At 35.8% G+C, this 20236-nt stretch overlaps 1 protein-coding gene across 1 annotated transcript; it reads right to left on the bottom strand.

Moving 5' to 3' along the window:
- Nucleotides 1–259: 259 nt before the first annotated feature.
- Nucleotides 260–18645, bottom strand: LOC148836386 (olfactory receptor 6N2-like). Its single transcript, XM_088914156.1, has 4 exons — nt 17996–18645; nt 758–873; nt 493–584; nt 260–268 (listed from the first exon to the last, which is right to left on the bottom strand). The coding sequence occupies exons 1-4, from the start codon at nt 18643–18645 to the stop codon at nt 260–262; spliced, it is 867 nt and encodes a 288-aa protein (XP_088770282.1).
- Between the last annotated feature and the right edge of the window lie 1591 nt (nt 18646–20236).

The raw sequence follows: 20236 nt of genomic DNA, 5'->3' as shown, positions 1-20236 counted from the left end.
AGTACCTAATTGTAAACCATTACTTTGTGTATTATTTTGTGTTCCCAACAGACTATAAATTAAAACTATTTTTTTATATAGCCGGATGAGAAATTTAAAATTTTTGAAACAGCCCAGAGAACGCAGATCATGAAACAGGACAATGATTCAAAACATACTGTAAGATGACCAGAGGAAGGGTCATTCAGGACCTGTATTTCAGGAACGATCTGCTCAATATACTTGACTTAGACCTGACTAAGATGGCCACTAAGAGAAATCAGCTGACCTGCAGACAGAAAGGGGTCAGTCCGAAAAACAACAAGACACAGGTTGGTCTCATCAGGAAACAAAATATATATGCCCTGGAACCAGTGAACCGGCGCGGAAGCCAGTAGTTGAATGCGTTTGTAGGCGATACTGGTATCAAGACGGTGTTTGTACGGATTTAAGAATAACGGAATTAACGGAAATTAAAAAAGGATTATGGTTTACGGTTTGGGATTTGGATACAGCGCGGATTTGTGGAGTTCTACGGACTTTGGAACTGGGACTGAATAAGGACTGAGAGAATGGATTGCGGACTGGCTTGGAAGACGGACGAGCTGGAGAAACAGCGAAAAACGCCACAGGAATTAAAAGAGAAGTGTGTTGTGAGTACTTGTCTCTACAGTACATAAACCTTTCCCCCGGAGACACCACAATTGGTGGAGGATGCGGGCAGTTTTCTGACATTCTGGGCATTCCCGACAATATTTCTCAATGGCCTTATATATACCTGGCCAAAAGAACAGAGCGAGCAGTCTCTCAGCTGTCTTCTTCACGCCCAGGTGTCCTCCCAGGAGGTGGCTATGGGCCAGGTTGCTCCACTTCTTCTTGATCCCTCTTCTGCACCTGGTAGAGGAGATTGTTTTTCACCATGAAATAAGGGTAACTCAGGGCACTGTTATCATTACAGAACTTTCCCTCAATTTTCCTCACATGTCCCCATGCATGTCTCAAATTTCCGCAAGGTGGAGCTAATAAAGCTCAACCTCTCATGTTTGAGCTGTCGCCATCAAAGTCTTTAACGAAGATATTACTGATAGTATTTATAATGAATGATCTTGGACAAGCTGTAAACTCAAAGTATTGCCCTGGTCCAAATTCTTTTTTTCATTGACCGTCTTTGTAAAAGTAACACCACAGCATTTCGTTGATCCAATCACGCATATTTTTCCAATCATGCAAAGTACAGTAATTTTTGAGAATCTCCAATTCACCATGCCTTTCACATGCTCATAAAAGATATTGATTTACAGTAGGAACATAAACATTACCGTATGCAAACTGTACTGTAGTCTTTATGTATATGTATATTAAATGTCTTTACTGTGCCCGTTTTAGTATTGAATATTTATATGGAATTTTACCACTGGGCATAAAAAGAATAGGAGCATAATGCGTGTGAAGGCCATAAACGATATTAATTTTGGAACATAAACATACAGTATGACAATACAGTAAGTAAACTGTATATGGCTGGTCTCTGTACTTTAAAGAAAAAATACACACCAGTATTCCATTTCTCCCTAAACATTTTAAGCATCGAAGTCTTTAACTAACATATGAAATAATATGTGTATAAAAAGTGGTAGTTTTAAGGTTTTAGAATTTGATTAATAGGGAATATATGGAATCGCGTATCTAAAGAAATTAATAACAATATAATTATATTCATGTACTGCAACACAATAGTATACGCTGTACAATGTCTGTTGATACTGTTTGTGTAGGGCTTTTTCACCATTCATTGCACAATCTTGCAAGTGGTGCTGTGGTCTAGGTGCCGCACTTGTAAATGACAAGTTGGCTCTTCAAATCCAGCCTGTTCTGTGACTTTTCTTTCAACAAACATTTCTTTGAAAAAATAAAATAGCAATATTATGGATAATTAATTGACTTTTTATATTTCTAAAGATCACAACATGTTCGAATCAAAGTCATTTTTTAATAACAATGAATAGTCACCTTCTTTGCTTCTGACAATGGTTCCTGCTTCTGCTTTCTGCTTCTACCGTTTGGGAATCCCTTTAGATCTCACCTTTAAAGGTGCTATATAAAGGCGCTGATTCTTATGGAATGTGTTTTAGGTAATAAACCTATTACTTGATTCTTATGGATGCCCGGTTCCGCCGCGGATTAAAAAAAAAACATGAATTGCGTATCTAAGGAAATAGCAAGCTATATTCATGCACAAACAGTAGGATGTTACATTATTAATTTGGTTGTCTCCTCTTGCCAGAAAGCTCTTAATTGCATTTTGAGTGCGGTTTTTGACTTTTTTTAAATTACAACCCATAAATAAAGCTGATACTGTTTAGACTTTTAATTATTTTAAACTGTATTACAGCAGCACAATGCACAATGCAACATAAATCACTACCTTTGTCTTCTGCGTAATAATGTTCACCTCTCTGTCCAGCAAATTAACAATAGTAATAATAATAAACTTTATTGTATATAGTGCCTTTTAAGGTGGCTCCTCAAAGCGCTTTACAGGATAAAAACAATAACAACAATACTGTTAGGCTAGGCAAACGATTTTTAATTTTTTAAAAAAAAGAAATAAAAAATGAGATATAATGATGTGTTCCAGCTTAGACATTGCACGACTTTAAAACCTATAAAAACAGATTTCAAGAGTTAATAACCACTTTTTATGCGCGAAAAACGGGTGATCTTTTGCAGCTGTTTCACTGTTTTAAACGAATAAGAAATTAGATTGCTCATAAATCGAATCACTTATTCTACATAAACACAGCGTAATTGTTGTCTGAAAAAGCTCTTTTTCTTGTTCATTTTGGAGACCTTGATCGAAACTGATTTGAAATGTCAGAACGGATTTATTTTCTGTGTATTTCTGTATGCGCATTTTCTACATTGCTTTGTTTGTCGAGATTTTAACTTTATATTTAGGCTCAGGATTTCAACTATAAATCGTATACTAATTACTAGCAGTAAATGTAGGCAGTAAAAAAATGTTTTGCTCCCTCTTACCACAAAAATATATATGTATTGTAGCTGGAATGAACTTTTTTTTGTACGTGTCTCTACCTACTGCGACTCGGACATGAAATGGTTAAAGATGGCGACAAGTCAGGCACCCAGAGGTGGGGGGAGGGGTGTCTTTCCGCCTCCATAACTAAAATGCCAAATAGGAGTGGCTTAAGCGATGTACACAGTCGTGTAACTGACAGTTTGAGGTAGCCTATCGTGTACATTTTGCTTTGTTGTTGATAGGTTAAGATTTCTAAACTCAGCCCCAAAGTCATATGAATAATTTTTCGCCCTGTTTCATTGGTTAAACGCAATGATCACAAGCACCACCATGGTAACTGGGATGTGTAGTTTTTAATTCAGTTTGAATTATAACTGTACGTACTGTCTTCGTATTTGGCCAGGGCTTTAAAGAGAGGGCGCGCCAAAATTTATCGGTGCTGTCGTCTGCGCTTTAAAGGTACCCCTGTCACGGAAGAATTTGACCTCGGAACGTTTACCCAGCGTAATATTGTATTTCATTGCACTTTGACAGATTGACTTTAAATCAATTATTGTCAGAATATCCCCACCTCCAAACAAGAACAAAATTGCAACGATTTTATTAACTGGCTGTTTCAGTAACTTAAAATATATATTCAAAGTAATAATTTAACAATATATGTAAATGTTTTAAGATATGTCTATGTTGTGAATGTCTGTAGATTGTATCTTATTTTTAGTTTCACGTTAATTTTATAAGGGAGAGTGTCATAGAGATGACTCCCTTAACCCCCATCTTGATTTAAATACCTTTATTTTTTCACAATCTAGCAATGCCAGACAGAATTCACATTCGCTGCAGCCAAATGGCCTTGCAGATCAGAAAATCAAGGAACAAAACAATTATTGCGCCCAGCTCCTCAATGGGATAGCTTTAACTTGCTAATGCGTTAGTGTAACAGTCCGGGTGTGGCAAGCTTCTAATGTCTCCCGACTTGGGCGAAAGGAACCCGTCTTTCATTGGAAGACAATGAACATATTCTACCCGTAAATGAGAATATAATGCTGGTGCGTGGGCTCGGTGGGGTGCTGTAAAAAAAAATGTGTTTTTTTTTTAAAAAGTCAATTGAGTGTCCATAATATTGCAGTCAGTGAAAAGATGACGGGCATTCTTCCTCCCCCCTACATTCTCAGAGTAGAATAGAATTTATTTTTAGCACAATTTATTACAGTGCTAAATTTAATATTATTGATTACTAATAATTTATGCTAACGCCTAGCTTTCTTAATGCGAGAAGTACTACCGTAAGTAAGTACTGTACTTACTGTACTGTACTTAAGTACTACTGTAAGCAAAAAAAAGGGGTTTTGGGGGGGGGGGGAGAGGTGTCTTTCGCTGGAAGACTCACCCCCTTCTACTTTGAAAATACCTTTAAAGGCGCCATATACAATAAAGTTAATTATCATTACTATTGTTAATTTGCTAGACAGAGAGGTGAACATTATTACGCAGAAGACAAAGGTAGCGATTTACGTTGCATTGTGCATTGTGCTGCTGTAATACAGTTTAAAATAATCAAAAGTCTAAACAGTATCAGCTTTATTTATGGGTTGTAATTTTAAAAAAGTCAAAAACCGCACTCAAAATGCAATTAAGAGCTGCGCACTTTGAATGGCTGCATCTGTACTATTTCAGCATTATAAGAAGGATATATATGCAGAAAAGAACATTGTACCTACTGTATATCTGATGGTAGATCTTTGATGTTATGGGGATGTTTTGCTCCCACTGATCCTGGGGCCCATGTGAAGGTCATCTGCTCTACCAAGTACCAGGACATTTTAGCCAAAAACCTGGTCGCCTCTGCCAGCAGGCTTAAACGTGGAAGCAAATCGAACTTCCAGCGAGACAAAAACTCCAAGCATACATCAAAATCCACAAAGAAATGGTTACTTGGCTATTTAATTATAATTATAATTAACTATATGATAAATTAAGGTATAGCATGCCTTCAAATGTATTCTCTAGTCTCATAAAACATTATAGTAAAAGGCTCACTGCAGTTATCCTTGCACGATGAGGGTACTGAAGTACTGAAAACAGTGGAGCCGATAATTGTGGAAATAAATATATAGAATTTAAGAAAAGTGTAATTTTAGTTGATTCCACTGAATAATGAATAAAGTATATGCCACATCTTGCAAAACTATGATATACAGATGCAGCCATTCAAAGTGCGCGTTACAGACACGTACCGCAGGTGGTGTCGCGCATTGTGACGCAAGATGACGCGCGGCACCGCAGTACGTGATTGGTTGACCGACAGGGGCACTTGTGGTCCGTTGGTCTGTCGTAGAAAGACTTACAGTAAACGTCTTTGCTGTGCCCATTGTAGATATTGAATTTTACCACTGAAGGGAAATCTTAGTAGCTGAGCATAAAAAGAATAGGAGCATACTGTAACGCGTGTGAAGGCCATAAACGATATTAATTTTGGAACATAAACATACAGTACTGTATATGGCTGGTCTTGGTACTTTAAAGAAAAAATACACACCAGTATTCCATTTCTCCCTAAACATTTTAAGCATCGAAGTCTTTAACTAAAGAGATACCGGAGTCAACAAGCATACTTTTAGAATTTGATTAATAGGGAATATAATATGGAATCGCGTATCTAAAGAATTTAGTAACGATATGATTATATTCATGTACTGCGACAGGGCTGTGTAGGGCTGTTTTGATTCCCTCTTCATGTGACTTCCCCTGTAGCCTACTGGTCTACGTGCCCGCTTACCAACTCACGGGTTGTGTGTTCAAATCCAGCTGGTGCTAGACTTTTCTTTTAACAAACATTTCTTCGAAAAAATAGAATAGCGATATTATGGACAATCAATTGACTTTTATATTTCAAAATATCACAACATGATCGATTCTAAGTCATTTTTGATAATGAATAGTCACCTTCTTCCCTTCTGACAACGGTCCCTGCTTCTGCTTCCTGCTTCTATTGTGTGTGTGTGTGTAATAGAGTAAATTTTTATAGAGAAATGGAGGCTGGACAGTATGCGATACGATTTAAATCAATATAAATGTTTATATTGTGTTTTGATTTAAATCGCAAACGCGTGTTTAATTTTATGTGTTTTTTAATCATAATCAGGCTAATGCAACATAAATTGATACAGTATCTCTGTCTTATTTTTAGTAAATAAAGTGCATTTTTGCACACTATATGTGCAAACGTTTTATGATATGTCGCTGTTGTGAATGTCTGTGGACATGTGCTGGCTGGACAGGAGGCTCTACTGTACACAGAGAGCTTAGAAGACAAAGATATCAATTTATTTTAGTCAAAAATTTATATATCACCTTTAAAAGTGGAATCTCAATGCAAAGTAAATACCCAACACTGATTGAACCCATCTGCCATGCTAATAAAACACCTTGAATTGAATTAAATTGAGGGAGAGAGGGGGGGAGGGCGCGCGGCAAATAAGATACACTCCACAGGCATTCACAACAGCAACATATGAAACGTTTGCACATATGGTTAAGTTATTACTTGGTTTTCAAAGTGCAATGAAATACAATATTGTTGTTGTTGCTGTTCTTGTTGTTTTTATCCTGTAAAGCGTTTTGAGAAGCCACCTTTAAAGGCGATATATACTGTAAAAGCGCTGATTCTTATGGAATGTGTTCCGCTGGGGATTCAAATATTTTTTTTTTTTTTAATCGCGTATCTAAGGAAATCTCAGTATAACTTTGTTCATGAACAAACAGTGGCGTGTTACATTATTATTAGTTTTTTATTTTGAGAGACTGGATAAGTAGTTCAAGTGTTTTTTTTTAACTTCCTGAAAAACAACTAATAATTTAACTATATGTGCAAACGTTTTATGATATGTCGCTGTTGTGAATGTCTGTGGACATGTGCTGGCTGGACAGGAGGCTCCACTGTACACAGAGAGCTTAGAAGACAAAGATATCAATTTATTTTAGTCAAAAATTTATATATCACCTTTAAAAGTGGAATCTCAAAGCAAAGTAAATACCCAGCACTGATTGAACCCATCTGCCATGCTAATAAAACACCTTGAATTGAATTGAATTGAGGGAAAGAGGGGGGGAGGGTGCGCGGCAAATAAGATACACTCCACAGGCATCCACAACAGCAACATATGAAATGTTTGCACATATAGTTAAGTTATTACTTGGTTTTCAAAGTCAGGAGACATTAGAGGCTTGCCACACCCGGACAGTTAAACCAACGCATTACCACGTCAAAGCCCATTGAGGACCCGGGCACAATAATTGTTTTGTCCCTTGATTTACTGATCTGCATTAATTATGGAAATCGAGTTCCTGCTCTGCAGACGACCTGGTCCCGCTGTCGCCCACAGAACAGAGGCTGCGCCAGAACCTGGCACTGCTGGAGCAGCACTGTCAGACCTGGGCGCCGACAGTCAATCTGGACAAGACCAGAGTTATGGTTTTCCAGAAAAAAAGCCAGACCTCAGGGAAACAGGTACAAATTCACACTTAACAACACATTAACACCTAACAACGGGAGCAGGGACGAATTAGGCCAGTACCCACTATTGTTAAACATACAGAAAAGGATATTAAAGTATTGAATATTAGTATTGGCTTTAGTATTAGCCATACAGAACATTAAAGTGCCCCTTTTCCATTCAGCGGGTGCCTGTGCCGCTGTGTCCTATCTTCTGACAGTCGCCATTGTGAGCAAACATTTCTTTGAAAAAATGAGACGTTTCCCTTGGTCAGAGATATAAATATATAATATATAAATAAATTAAATTTAACTAACGTGAAATAGCGTGTGAAAAAGTGGTAGTTTAAGCTTTTCTGCTAATATAATATGGAATCGCGTATCTAAAGAATTCAATAACGAAATGATTATATTCGTGTACTGCGACAGGGCTGTGTAGGGCTGTTTCGCCTCTCTCTTCATGCGACTGTACCAGGAAGAGGATTTCTTTCTATTCGAAACGTGTATTTTAAAAGTTTAAGAAGTAAAAACCTTACAGCGTACACAGATTTCTAAACTGATCAGGATCGTTATCTTTGTCTTATGCATAATAATGTTCACCGCTCTGTCCAGCAAATTAATAATAAACTTTATTTTATATAGCGTTTTAAACGAATAAGTAATTAGATTGCTCATAAACCTAATCACTTTTTCTTTTTATTTAGGCTCAGATTTCAACTTTAGATCGTATTATTAATAACCATAATAACAACCAACCAACAAAAACAACCATATAAACATAATACCAACCAAAAACATAGATAACGACCACATTACAAAATTAAATATATCAAACCATTATACTCTCGCAAATTCCTCCAATTATCATAATCCCGCCCCTTATGCAAAACCAAACCCTCCTCCCATCCCAGTTTATCCTCTTTATCATAAACAAAATCCACCTCAATTTTCAACATAAAGCATTACTGCTTACTGGGTTTTTTTTTTTTTGGGGGGGGGAGGTGTCTTTCGCTGGAAATCTTGCCTGCTTCTACTTTACGAGTACAACCCCCTCTCTGCAGGAGTGCTGGCTGTGACGAATTAAACCGGTTTCACAGATATTTTCAAAGTAGGAAGTACAGTGTTAACTGGTAGCTGGGCTCCTCAATGAAATCGCTTTAACATGCTAATGTGTTGGTGTAACAGTCCGGGAGTGGCAAGCTTCTAATATCAACTCGGCTGGATTGGAAAACAATGAACATATTTTAGCCCTAAATGAATTAATAGCAAACATGGTTTACATAAAATACATTTTTCCAAGAAAGTTTATAATAATGCGATCTATAGTTGAAATCTGAGCCTAAATATAAAGGAAAAGCATTTTCAGAGAGCAATCACGCTGTGTTTATGTAGAAAAAGCGATTAGGTTTATGAGCAATCTAATTACCTATTCGCCTAAAACGCTATATAAAATAAAGTTTATTTAGAGATGAATGATCAGTGTCGCAGTTTAAATAATTTTCGTAGGAGGGCTTGGACAGATTCCAAGTGCATTTTTGCAATTTACGTTGTAATACAGTTAAGAATACAGTTAGTTTAAGCTTTATCAGCTTTATTTATGGGTTGCAATTTAGAAAAAGTCAAAAACCGCACTCAAAATGCAATTTAGAGCTTTCTGGCAAGGGGAGACACCCAAATTATAATGTAACATGCCACTGTTTGTGCATGAACAAAGTTATACTGCAATTTTCCTTAGATACGCGATTAAAAAAAATAAATTTTTTGAATCCCCGGCGGAACACACTCCATAAGAATCAGCGCTTTTATACAGTATATCGCCTTTAAACACATATTTAAACACGCGTTTACGATTTAAATCAAAACGCGATTCAAATCAATATAAATGTTTATTTTGTAACGCATAGGTGACTATTCATTGTTATTAAAAAGACTTAAATTCGATCATGTTGTGATATTTAGAAATATAAATTTGTTTGGTGCGAGTGAGGTTTTATTTAATCTCTGACCAAGGGAAACGTTTCATTTTTTCAAAGAAATGTTTGTTAAAAATAAAGTCATAGTTCCATGGGATTCAATCACAGACCATCTGACATGGGAGTCAGGAAACTAACACACAGCGCCACCAGATTTGATAACGCTATAAAAACGCTATAAAATAATGTGACTAGGCACAGAACAAGTTTACAGCACAGTACAATAATAAATGCTGACCATGACTTTAGAAGCATAAATTACCTTACACTCAATTTAAACACAAGCTGTCTTTAGCCCTTTAAGCTGGTTCATACAGAAATGTAGAGATCCAGGCTCAGAACACACAGCTTTATTAGCGAATACATATGCAGGACAACTAGAGAAGACATTTTACAGAGGATGGATTTTTAGAAACATCCCATCAGTGACATCACTGAAGTCAACTCCTACTGTAGGTAACTGTCGTGTGGATAGTTTCACAAGAATCAGACAAAGGTTTAAGCATCGCTTGTTCTAGATAAAACTGCAAAAAAAAACAACAACCCATAATGTACTTCTTTGCGGCTCTGTTTGCCCAAATCATATATTCACAACGTGAAATTAGAAAATAATATTACGTAACCAAAATCAGCAATATGGAAACAGAACCTGTGTAATTGTTGACAGATGATGTTCTCGTAACATTTTTACAAGACAAACTACAACATTTAAAAAATGACTTGTATGTACTTGATATCTCTAATCAATCCACGGCGATATAGTTAAAGCAATCCCCGCACAAAACGAAACTAAAACGCCCTGGGCATACCGTTTCGCGCTTCTTATCAGTTGCTCAAAAGTAATTTGACTGTATGAAATGCATAATATAAACCTAGAAACATATACAGTACGTGAGTAGTATTTACGTAGTATCGGTGTCAAGACATACCTCTCAAATATTGTAAATCAAGTTAAAAATATCTCAAGACCGATTCTGGTCATAATGAAACCATGTTTCGTGTATGTTTTCTTTAAAGTACCGAGACCAGCCATATACTGTATGTTTATATTCCAAAATTAATATCGTTTATGGCCTTCACACGCATTGCAGTATGCTCCTATTCTTTTTATGCTCAGGCACTAAGATTTCCCTTCAGTTTTAAAATTCCATATAAATATTCAATACTTAAACGGGCACAGTTAAGACATTAAATATAGATATACATACTGTATACAGTACAGTTTGCATACGGTAATATGTTTATGTTCCTAAATCAATCTCTTTTATGAGCATGTGTAAGGCATGGTGAATCGATTCTCAAAAATTACTGTACTTTGCATGATTGGAAAAAAATGCGTGATTGTGAAATGCTGTGGTGTTACTTTTACAAAGACGGTCAATGAAAAAAAGAATGTGGACCAGGGCAATACTTTGAGTTTACAGCTTGTCCAAGGTCATTTATTATTAATACTATTAGTAATATCTTCGTTAAAGACTTTGATGGCTACAGCTCAAACATGAGAGGTTGAGCTTTATTAGCTCCACCTTGCGGAAATTCCGGATACTATTATTTTGCTAGCGGTATTTACCGGTAACTCGCGGTAGACTGCGTACAGCGTACCGGAAAATAATGCGGTATCGCCCGCGCATTTTGAATGGCTGCATCTGTAGTTAATTTCCTGTGTTGGTTAGTTTCTACAGACTTTTTTGCTCATCTGTATGAAGTGTGCCAATAATTGTGGAGAAGACTACATTTTCAGTACAATGTCAGTGTGCCTGCTGCAAAAATATTTATTTGGTGTTCAGGCTATACCAAACAAACCTTCAAAACCATTTTTACTGATAAAGATATATATGAATGTATTCTTTTAACATTGTTCAACATGCGTAGGCTGCAAAGGAACAAGTAATAGGTTTATTCCGTGCTGAAAAGAGAATGAAGAAAACAACGTTTCGGCTTTGGAGCCTTCTGCAGGTGTGAGAAATTAACACCCTGAATTTAATTCTGCCCTGTCTTTTTCACACCTGAAGAAGGCTCCATGGCCGAAACGTTGTACAATTGCACTTCTGTGCAACTACATACAGATGCAGCCATTCAAACTGCACAGTACAAACCTGTACCGCACGTAACTACCCACAAGCTACAGCAGCATACCGTGGTATGTGATTGGCTGACCAAAATGACAGACAGGGGCACTCGTGGTGCATTGGTCTCTAGTGAAAAGATTTAATCATTTAATCTCTTTGCTGTGCACATTTTAATCTGCTTAGTATTATATATTTATATGGAATTTTACAACTAAAGAGAAATTTTAGTAGCTGTGCATAAAAAGAAGAGGAGCATAACGCATCTGATGATCATAAACAATATTAATTTAGGAACATAAACATATCATGTAAACTGTATATTGCTGGTCTTGGCAGTTTAAAGAAAAAATACACACCACATTTCTACCTTCTTCCTAAACATTTTAAGTATCAAAGTCTTACATGTGGTTATTTTGCAAACGTTTTTACATGCTCCTTCTGACCATATTAAGTTTATATACTCTGTGAACCTTTTCTGTGAATACGCTCGTTATTGGAGTAAACAAAAGCATACTTTTAGAATTTGATTAATAGGGAATATACTATGGAATCGCGTATCTAAAGAAATTAATAACGATATAATAATATTCATATATTGTAGCTCAAACAGTAGTATAAGACTTTCTATGGATATGTGTATGTCTGTTTCCATGTGACTGTGTCTGTGGGTTGATGGCTTAAGCATGTACTTTACAAGCCTGAGGCCTGTGGGTCAAACCCTGCTGTCGCCATGAGTTTTCCTCCTATTCCTTCAGGAATATTTTTAACAAATAAACATTTCTTTGAAAATCTAAAATGGCAAATATTATGGACACTATATTGACATGTTTTATGTTTCTAAATATCACAACATATATTGAAGCTAAGTCATTTATTAATGACAACAAATAATTTCAAACTGCTACTGATATTATTACTGACAATAAATATTATCAACACTATATTGTCATTACAAACATGTATGTAATGTTGGCCATACGACTTACATGTTACTGAAGCTAAAAGTTTAGCCTTTGTCACCATGGAGCCTTCTTCATGCCGAAATGTTGTGTTTTCTTTCTTCTCTTTTCAGCATGGAATAAACCTATTACATACGATCATACTGTAATGCAGCCTAGCTTTAAGAGTTAGGAGACACTTCCAAATTCTAAATCACTCAGCCAGTAAATCCTTGTGACAGTGAAAGGTCACTGCAGATCATATTCTAGTATGTTTTCTTTTCTCAAGGGAACAATAATCAGGTCATAGGTCAAATCACTGTGGGCACAATCCATTGAAACAACCTTTGTTTAAGGGAAGTTGTCCTTATGTCTGAACTACACAACACTGATAACAAGAGCACCTTCAGCCCACTACTGTTGCACTACACCAGGGGTGCCCAACCAGTCGATCGCGATCGACCCATCAATCTCAGAGTGCTTGCCAGTCGATCTCAAGAATGTTTGGCCAAAAATAAATGGGCTATTTGACTACTTTTTTTGATAGCCTAAAAATTCATTCAGATCATTCATTCAGATTGTAAAAGTATCTTCCCTGAGTGCTAGCTGATACTGAAAAAAAGGCTACAGGAGCTCCATAATTAGTGTTGTGTGTGCTACCCAAGAAGGTTCTCTAGGTTACTGTCGCACGAACCCCACATTTGCTACAGTGCATAGTGTATCAAAACAGACTGGCTGTGACTGTCACAGATGTCAGAAAGAATGAACTGAAGAATGGCAGGAGAGCGAATAGACCCATGCATAGTGGAGAGACTGGGGTTAGCCCGGGCTCAGCTGTTCAGGGAATGCCGTATAGAAACCTATGCCCTCAGGTAGCAGACGTGGGGTGACCTGGTGCTAGGTGGGTTTCAGGACATGCGAACGTCAATGCTGAGCACCGGCAGAATGAAAGACCCGGAAATATATAGCCCAGGGAAAGAGGGAGACCGGAAGGACAGCAAAGCAGGAAACTAGGGACAGGACAGAGTAGGAGCACCCTCTGGCTGCAGAGGGCGTGACAGTGACAAATTCTCTAAACAGTTTGATAAGTTTGATTTCCTATTTGATAGTTGTAGTGTTTGAGCAAAAATGATGAAGCAAAGAGACTGAAAACTTAACGGAATGGGAGCATGATTATTATTTTTTACTTTCACATTCAAATCTGCAATGCTAGCATCTACGTGAAAAAGGGAAATACAGTATAGAACAAAATTTCAAAACTGTACACAAAACATATGATGTGAACTTTCCCGATAAAAGTAAATTATGGAAAAGAAGAGTGGAAAAATTAAATTCTCAACTACCAGCAGTCGGTTTTCACAAGGCCTAATACAAGAGGGAAAGTGGCAATCGTTACATCATTCCATGTGAGCCACATCCTGGCTGAACACAAAAAGTCATTCAGAGATTGAGAAGTAATAAAAAAGCATTTGTTGAGGCTGCTGACTTGCTGTTTAGAGATTTAAAAAAACAAACATTTTTAGCGAGGTTCAGACAGCCGTTGCCTGAAATCAGTTTCCCAAGTCGTCTAAACATGGTAAATATGCCCAATTAGAAGATGACTAGTGCCTTCTGGATTTAGCATTCCTCACAGACTTGACTAAACTTCTAAATGAGCTGAATGTCAAGCTGCAGGGATAACATTCACAATAAAAATGTCATCGACATGATCAGCAGTGTCAACATGTTCCAAAAACAATTCTCAAGTAAGCTTCTCAGTGCCAAGGCTCACATTAAGGTAGGATATTCTTTTTTTCTAAAATGGAGAACATTACTTGTTCACTGTAACAGGACTCACTTTCTTTTATTTGCTGTCATTTTAATGATGGGTATAGTTAATATACTGATGTGCCCACAGTCTTTTTTTCCTACATCAGAGCTTCAAATTCACACTGGTAGAACTGGCTGGACTGGCAGATGAAAAAGTTGATCTTGCGTTAAAAAAGGTTGGGCACTCCTGTACTACACATATTGGTCATAATGTTAAACTACTGAGAAGATGTGGAGAAATTATTAAATGGATTAATTAAAAAATACACCTTTTACCCCAGAAAAGGTTCTGAAAACAATTTTTCTTGTGCCCTTGAGCAAGTCACCTGGGCTAGATACCTAGATAGCTTCCAGAATTTTACAAAACATTTTGGCCTGAACTTCAACAAATCTTTTTGAAAGTATTCCAAAATCTACTAGATGAAGGCTCATTACCTGAGACTGTCTGATACAGCCTCTATCTGCTTACAGAAGACTGTTCATCATATAGGCCCATAAGCATATTTAACTCCAATTGTAAGATATTAGCAAAGGTTCTTGCTCATATAATAAAAAAAAATATTACCAAGTAGTATTAAACCTGATCAGACAGGATTTGTGAAACCCAGATATAGTTTAGACAATTTGTGTCAGTAATTTAACATTATAGATCTGATCAATAACAATAAAGAGCCCACATTATTACTCTCTTGATGCTGAAAGAGCATTTCACAAAGTGGAATTAAATTTTCTGTTTACTAGTCCAGAAAAGTTTAACCTTAAACCAAAATACAGTATATTTAATTAAATTACTATAATCCCCAAGCTGTGGTAACCACAAATGGTCTTATAATAGAGTCCAGATTGGTAGAGGCACAAGACAGGGCTGTCCACTCTCACCCCTCCTTTTTGATATTACATGATATAACCACATGATGACCTTTTTCAATTTCCTTTTATGGGAGGATATAAGTGGAAAGCATTAATATTATTCCTTGTTTGATTTGTCTTTTGCAGTCTCTTCATTGCCACCTGCCTAATTCTTTTCTTTACAGAACAAAATACAAATATATCTAAATTTAACTGGAATAATAAAAAATGAGGTTCAAATTTGAAGAATTATTAAAATCAAGAGAAAAGGGAGGTGTTGCGGTTCCACACTTTGAGCTATATTATTGGGTTTCCCAAATAAAGCACTTGTTTACTTTAATTTTGCGTGAATATAGAATCAGCAGTATGTCATCCATTACTTATACAATCTCTGCCCTTTATTAACAATGTTAGTGTATTGAGAAATCTGTCAGATAAATTTGTAGTACACAATACTCTCCTGCATCTCCTATCGCCCTCAATCCTGATTTCCCTCTGAAAATGAAAAATAAAGGACTTCTAGACTGGACCTGAAAAAGGAATTTAGACCTTTCCTCTTCATACATTTTACTATACCTGCAGAAATATATCTTCTCCATAGTGATTATGCAGTCAAACTTGACAAAGATTCAGAATATCTATTTTTTTATTATTGTTAATTTAGCAAAAAATGTATTTTGCTGCTATGTTCTGTCTCCAAGGTACCAACTGTTGAAATGTGGCTCTCTCAGGTAGCAACATTTCAACCTCTGGAAATAAATATTTGTGATCTCGACTCGAGATCAGAGCACTGTTGGAAGATCTGGTCACCACTTTGGACTTATATAAAAAATCACCTTTCTTAATTCATTTTTTTCTTTCAAGGATTATTTTAGTACTGTAGGGTTGTTCTGTTTTGTCCCTAGTTTATTTCCATTTGTATTAATGGATAATGATTGTATTTTATTTTGAATGATGGATATGAGGTAAACAGGCTACTTATTGTTACTGTTAAAAGCAAAGTAAAAAGAAAGTAAAACAGAACAAATTTTGTGAGATATAAATAATCTTAAACCTAAAAAATATATCAGAAAAAATCTTGATACTTACATGACGATAATCTGACACTCTCCAACCTGATATTGTTGGTCAATATTCCATCATTGTTGGTTGATACTGCTGTTCTGGCTTCATTTTGCCAATAATAGGCACATTGTTTTCAGGAATAAATGCACTGATCAAAAAGTTTATACCTATTCAAGTACAGCACACCAAAAGTGGGATCAATATTACTTTGTTTTTAAGCATTTTCCCTCAATATCACAAGCATCACTGCTGTGTGGACTTTGAAAAAAACCCATCTCAGGCCCACGGTCTGTAAATGGTATTTGTGATGATGTCTGAATGGAAGAATGCAATGTTTATTGATATAATTTCAAAGGTCAGTAGTTCATGTTCTGTTTTACTATGGGAGGTAAGACTCTCCTAAAATGATTTATTCAACACTGAGTTTATTTTTATTGAGATATCACACAACAGAAAATTGTTGTATATGTAAAGGTGTAACAGTATGTATGTAACTGATATAATATAATGTAATGTATAACTAATGTATACAGTAAGTAGTACAACAAAATTTAGAGTTCTCCAACATACAGTCAATTACATTTTCACAGGAAAAGTGGGAAGCTACTTTTTAGAAGTGCCTGTAAAGGTTTGGTGAAAAGTTAATCATTTAGGGCCTCTGATCTCTGTCCTTGGATTTTATATTTTCTCAGGTGGTAAATCTCAGTCTATTGAATGGAAAATAACCTTTAAAACGATTCCTTGAGGGATGAGTCATATTCTGAACCAAGTATTCTTAAGGGTTCTGTACCCATCTGTATGAAATAATTTTCAACTTTCTTCGTTGTTGATGGGTTGTAACTGTGGACCGAAGGAATTCTATTGTCAGATTTTTTACTGATGTTTGCAGAATTCTTGTCTGGGCAGGGATTTTCTGGATTTTGCAGTTAAAAATGTATTAATTACTGCTTTTTATTTTCAAAAGGCTGCACATTTGTTTACTTATGATTAGAAAATTGCTATCATCATTCTAAATACATCTATTACATCTATACATCATCTACATTGTTTATACAGTATGTTAAAAATATTAATTCTTACAGTTACAAGTTCTTTAAAAAATCAAATTGGACTGCAGTGAACTCCTTCTCCCCAATGTCACCAGTACATACAATTAAATAGGAAAAAGTATAGAGGAGAAAAAAACCCAGAATGTTTCAGCTGTGGAGCCTTTTTCAGGTGAGTGACACTTGTTCCTTTGCAGTCTATGCATGCTGACACAGCTAACTACCTGAACTTCTATAAATAAATAGGACCAACTATACACTGTCATTTTCTTACCTTGGTATTTATATTTCAGAGATTTCAGAGAAACTGTGAACAAGCTCCATCACATAAGCATAGTGTCATACAATATATAATTTATGGAAAAATTAACTTTGTTTTTATGAAGGAGTGAGCATAGCCATTTGTAACTAAACTATTGACTTATGCTGACAGTATTCTTTACACTGTGGGGAGTGTGGAATCTAAGGTTTCGCTGAGCTGCTGCCTTTATTTTTTCATTCCTTAAGCTATAAATGATGGGGTTGAGCAAAGGGGTTAGGAAATTGTACACAGACCCAATGAAAATGCGTCCTTCTGGGTGGATGTTTTCCACTCTTAAACTAATATACACCACAGCAGCAGACACATAGTAAAAAAATACCACTGTCATGTGTGAAGAACACATTGAGAAAGCCTTTTTATGGCTCTCCATAGTTTTCAGTTTCATTACTGATGCTATAATTCTGCAGTACGTCCATAAGACATAGAAAAAGGTAACATAGATTGAAAACATGGCAAGAAAAAGAGCAACATTTGCTTGAGCTGTAATGTCGCCACAGGCTAATGCCATTACAGTGGGATAATCACAAACAATATGTAGGATAAAGTTTGATTTACAGTATGGAAACATACTTGCCAATATTATTGATGGAAGAGGTGCAAGAATGCCCAGAACCCAGACTGTGACAGTCATTATAAGACAGACCTTGGTGTTGATGATGGTGTTGTAATGCAAAGGCTTTACTATTGCTGTATATCTGTCATAAGACATAGCTGCTAAAAGAAATCCTTCAGCAGCAGGCAATGTAATAAAAAAATACATCTGTGCAAAACAACCTGAGAAAGAGATGGTGTTGTCACGACACAAAATAATTGCCAGCAACTTTGGTATGACAGTACACGTCAGCAGAATATCTAGGAGACTTAAGTTCCACAGGAAGAAATACATGGGTGTGTGGAGCCGATGATCCAGGGCGACTAACACCACAATCAGCAGATTACCCAGGAAGGTGACAAGGAAGAGGAAGAGGAAGAAGATGAAAAGCGCAGTGTAGTGCTCCTGCAGGCCAGGCAATCCCACAATAATGAATTCATAATGCAGAGTTGTATTGGAATCACTCATGGCTCAGTGTCTCAAAAGTCACACAAAACAGGAGATGTAAGTACATATACAGTGGATTCGTTTTGGTTTGGAAAAAATCCACAGAATCTGAAAGAATAATACTGTTTAAGTTAGAACATATTTTTTTATTTAACTGAACTTAACATAATGTGTTTGACAATATGTTAAAATGTTATAATCATAGTACTGTAGTATATGTTATTACATGTAGTGGTACAGTATATGTTTTGCCCTTCCAAAAATGTATAGATAATTTGTAAAAAAAAAAATTTAAAAACTTTAGGATCAATAATTTTCTGAAGACAAGGATGTGTATTCATTGGCTTTGAAACTGAATAAATCACTTCTTTCTTTAAAGGCAACATTGAGCTTTAAAGTCCACATAAATTCATATTTATGTGGACTTCATAAAATGAACTCTTGTTGTGCCATGTGCTTTCAAGTTTCAATTCAATGTGTTCAGAAACACATCATTAAAAATCTACTCTAAAATATTCTTGTTTGTATTGAAAATTTTAAGAGGAAAAAAAGCTTGATATCCACAGATACAGTATATATCACAGTGAAAATTAGCATTAAGACAAAATACAAATTATTTTAAAGTAAAATTGAAAAAAAAAAACACAATCATTTATATATCCAGATGATTAGTTTAAAATTTATGAAACAGTCCAGAGAAAGTGGATCATGAAACAGGACAATGATCCAAAACACACTAGTAAATCTCTGATTGAATGGCTGAAAAAGAAAAGAATCAGGGTTTTAGAATAGTCACGTCAAAACCCAGACCTCAGCCCCTTTTGAGAAGCTTTGTCAAGACCTAAAGATAGTTGTGTGCAAATGCCCTCAAACATCACAAAGCTGAAGCAGTTTTGTAAGGAGGAGATCAGAATTCCTCCCAGGTGATGTGAGAGACTGATAAATTCTTACAGGAAACATTTACTTCAAGTATTGTTGCTTAAGGGGGTACCACATGTTACTGAATTACTGCACTTACTTTTCTTTTTCACACAAATCTAATTAATGATGGCTGATTTTTTGTTTAATAATGACAAAATGTGTATTTGTTACCTGTCACATGATATTAGATTAATCTACTGTTAGGTCTAGATGAACGTCAAATACAGGTATGTCTTAATATGTAAAACCATAGAAACTTAAAGTGGTGTATTTTTTCACATCATATACTATACTGACATTTTGTATTATTTTTATATATCACAGTATATTAAATTTATGTTAATAATAAAAGTTGAAATAACGTAGTGTAGAGACACTTTAGGAAACATTCCGTATTGATAGTGGGTTTAAAGAAGATAGTACAAAAGGTTAAATGAAGCTATCATTTCAATAATATTTAACACACCACAGATACCTCCTATCTATCTTTTTGGGGCAGACATTTGGCATGCTGAATACTACTGTGGTATTTTGTAGCTACTTCACTACAGACATTAATTTTGACATGCATTCTGAATGGCAGCATCTGTAACAGCATCAAATCCATAATGTGATAAAAAAGATTTTTAAGAACAAAAATCATAAACATATAAACATTATATTTACATAATAGACTGCAGTACTTTGAAAA

The sequence above is a fragment of the Atractosteus spatula genome, chromosome 4 (assembly GCF_055471065.1).
Source record: "Atractosteus spatula isolate fAtrSpa1 chromosome 4, fAtrSpa1.hap1, whole genome shotgun sequence".
NCBI lineage: Eukaryota > Metazoa > Chordata > Actinopteri > Semionotiformes > Lepisosteidae > Atractosteus > Atractosteus spatula.
This window is presented reverse-complemented; position numbering and strand designations above follow the sequence as displayed.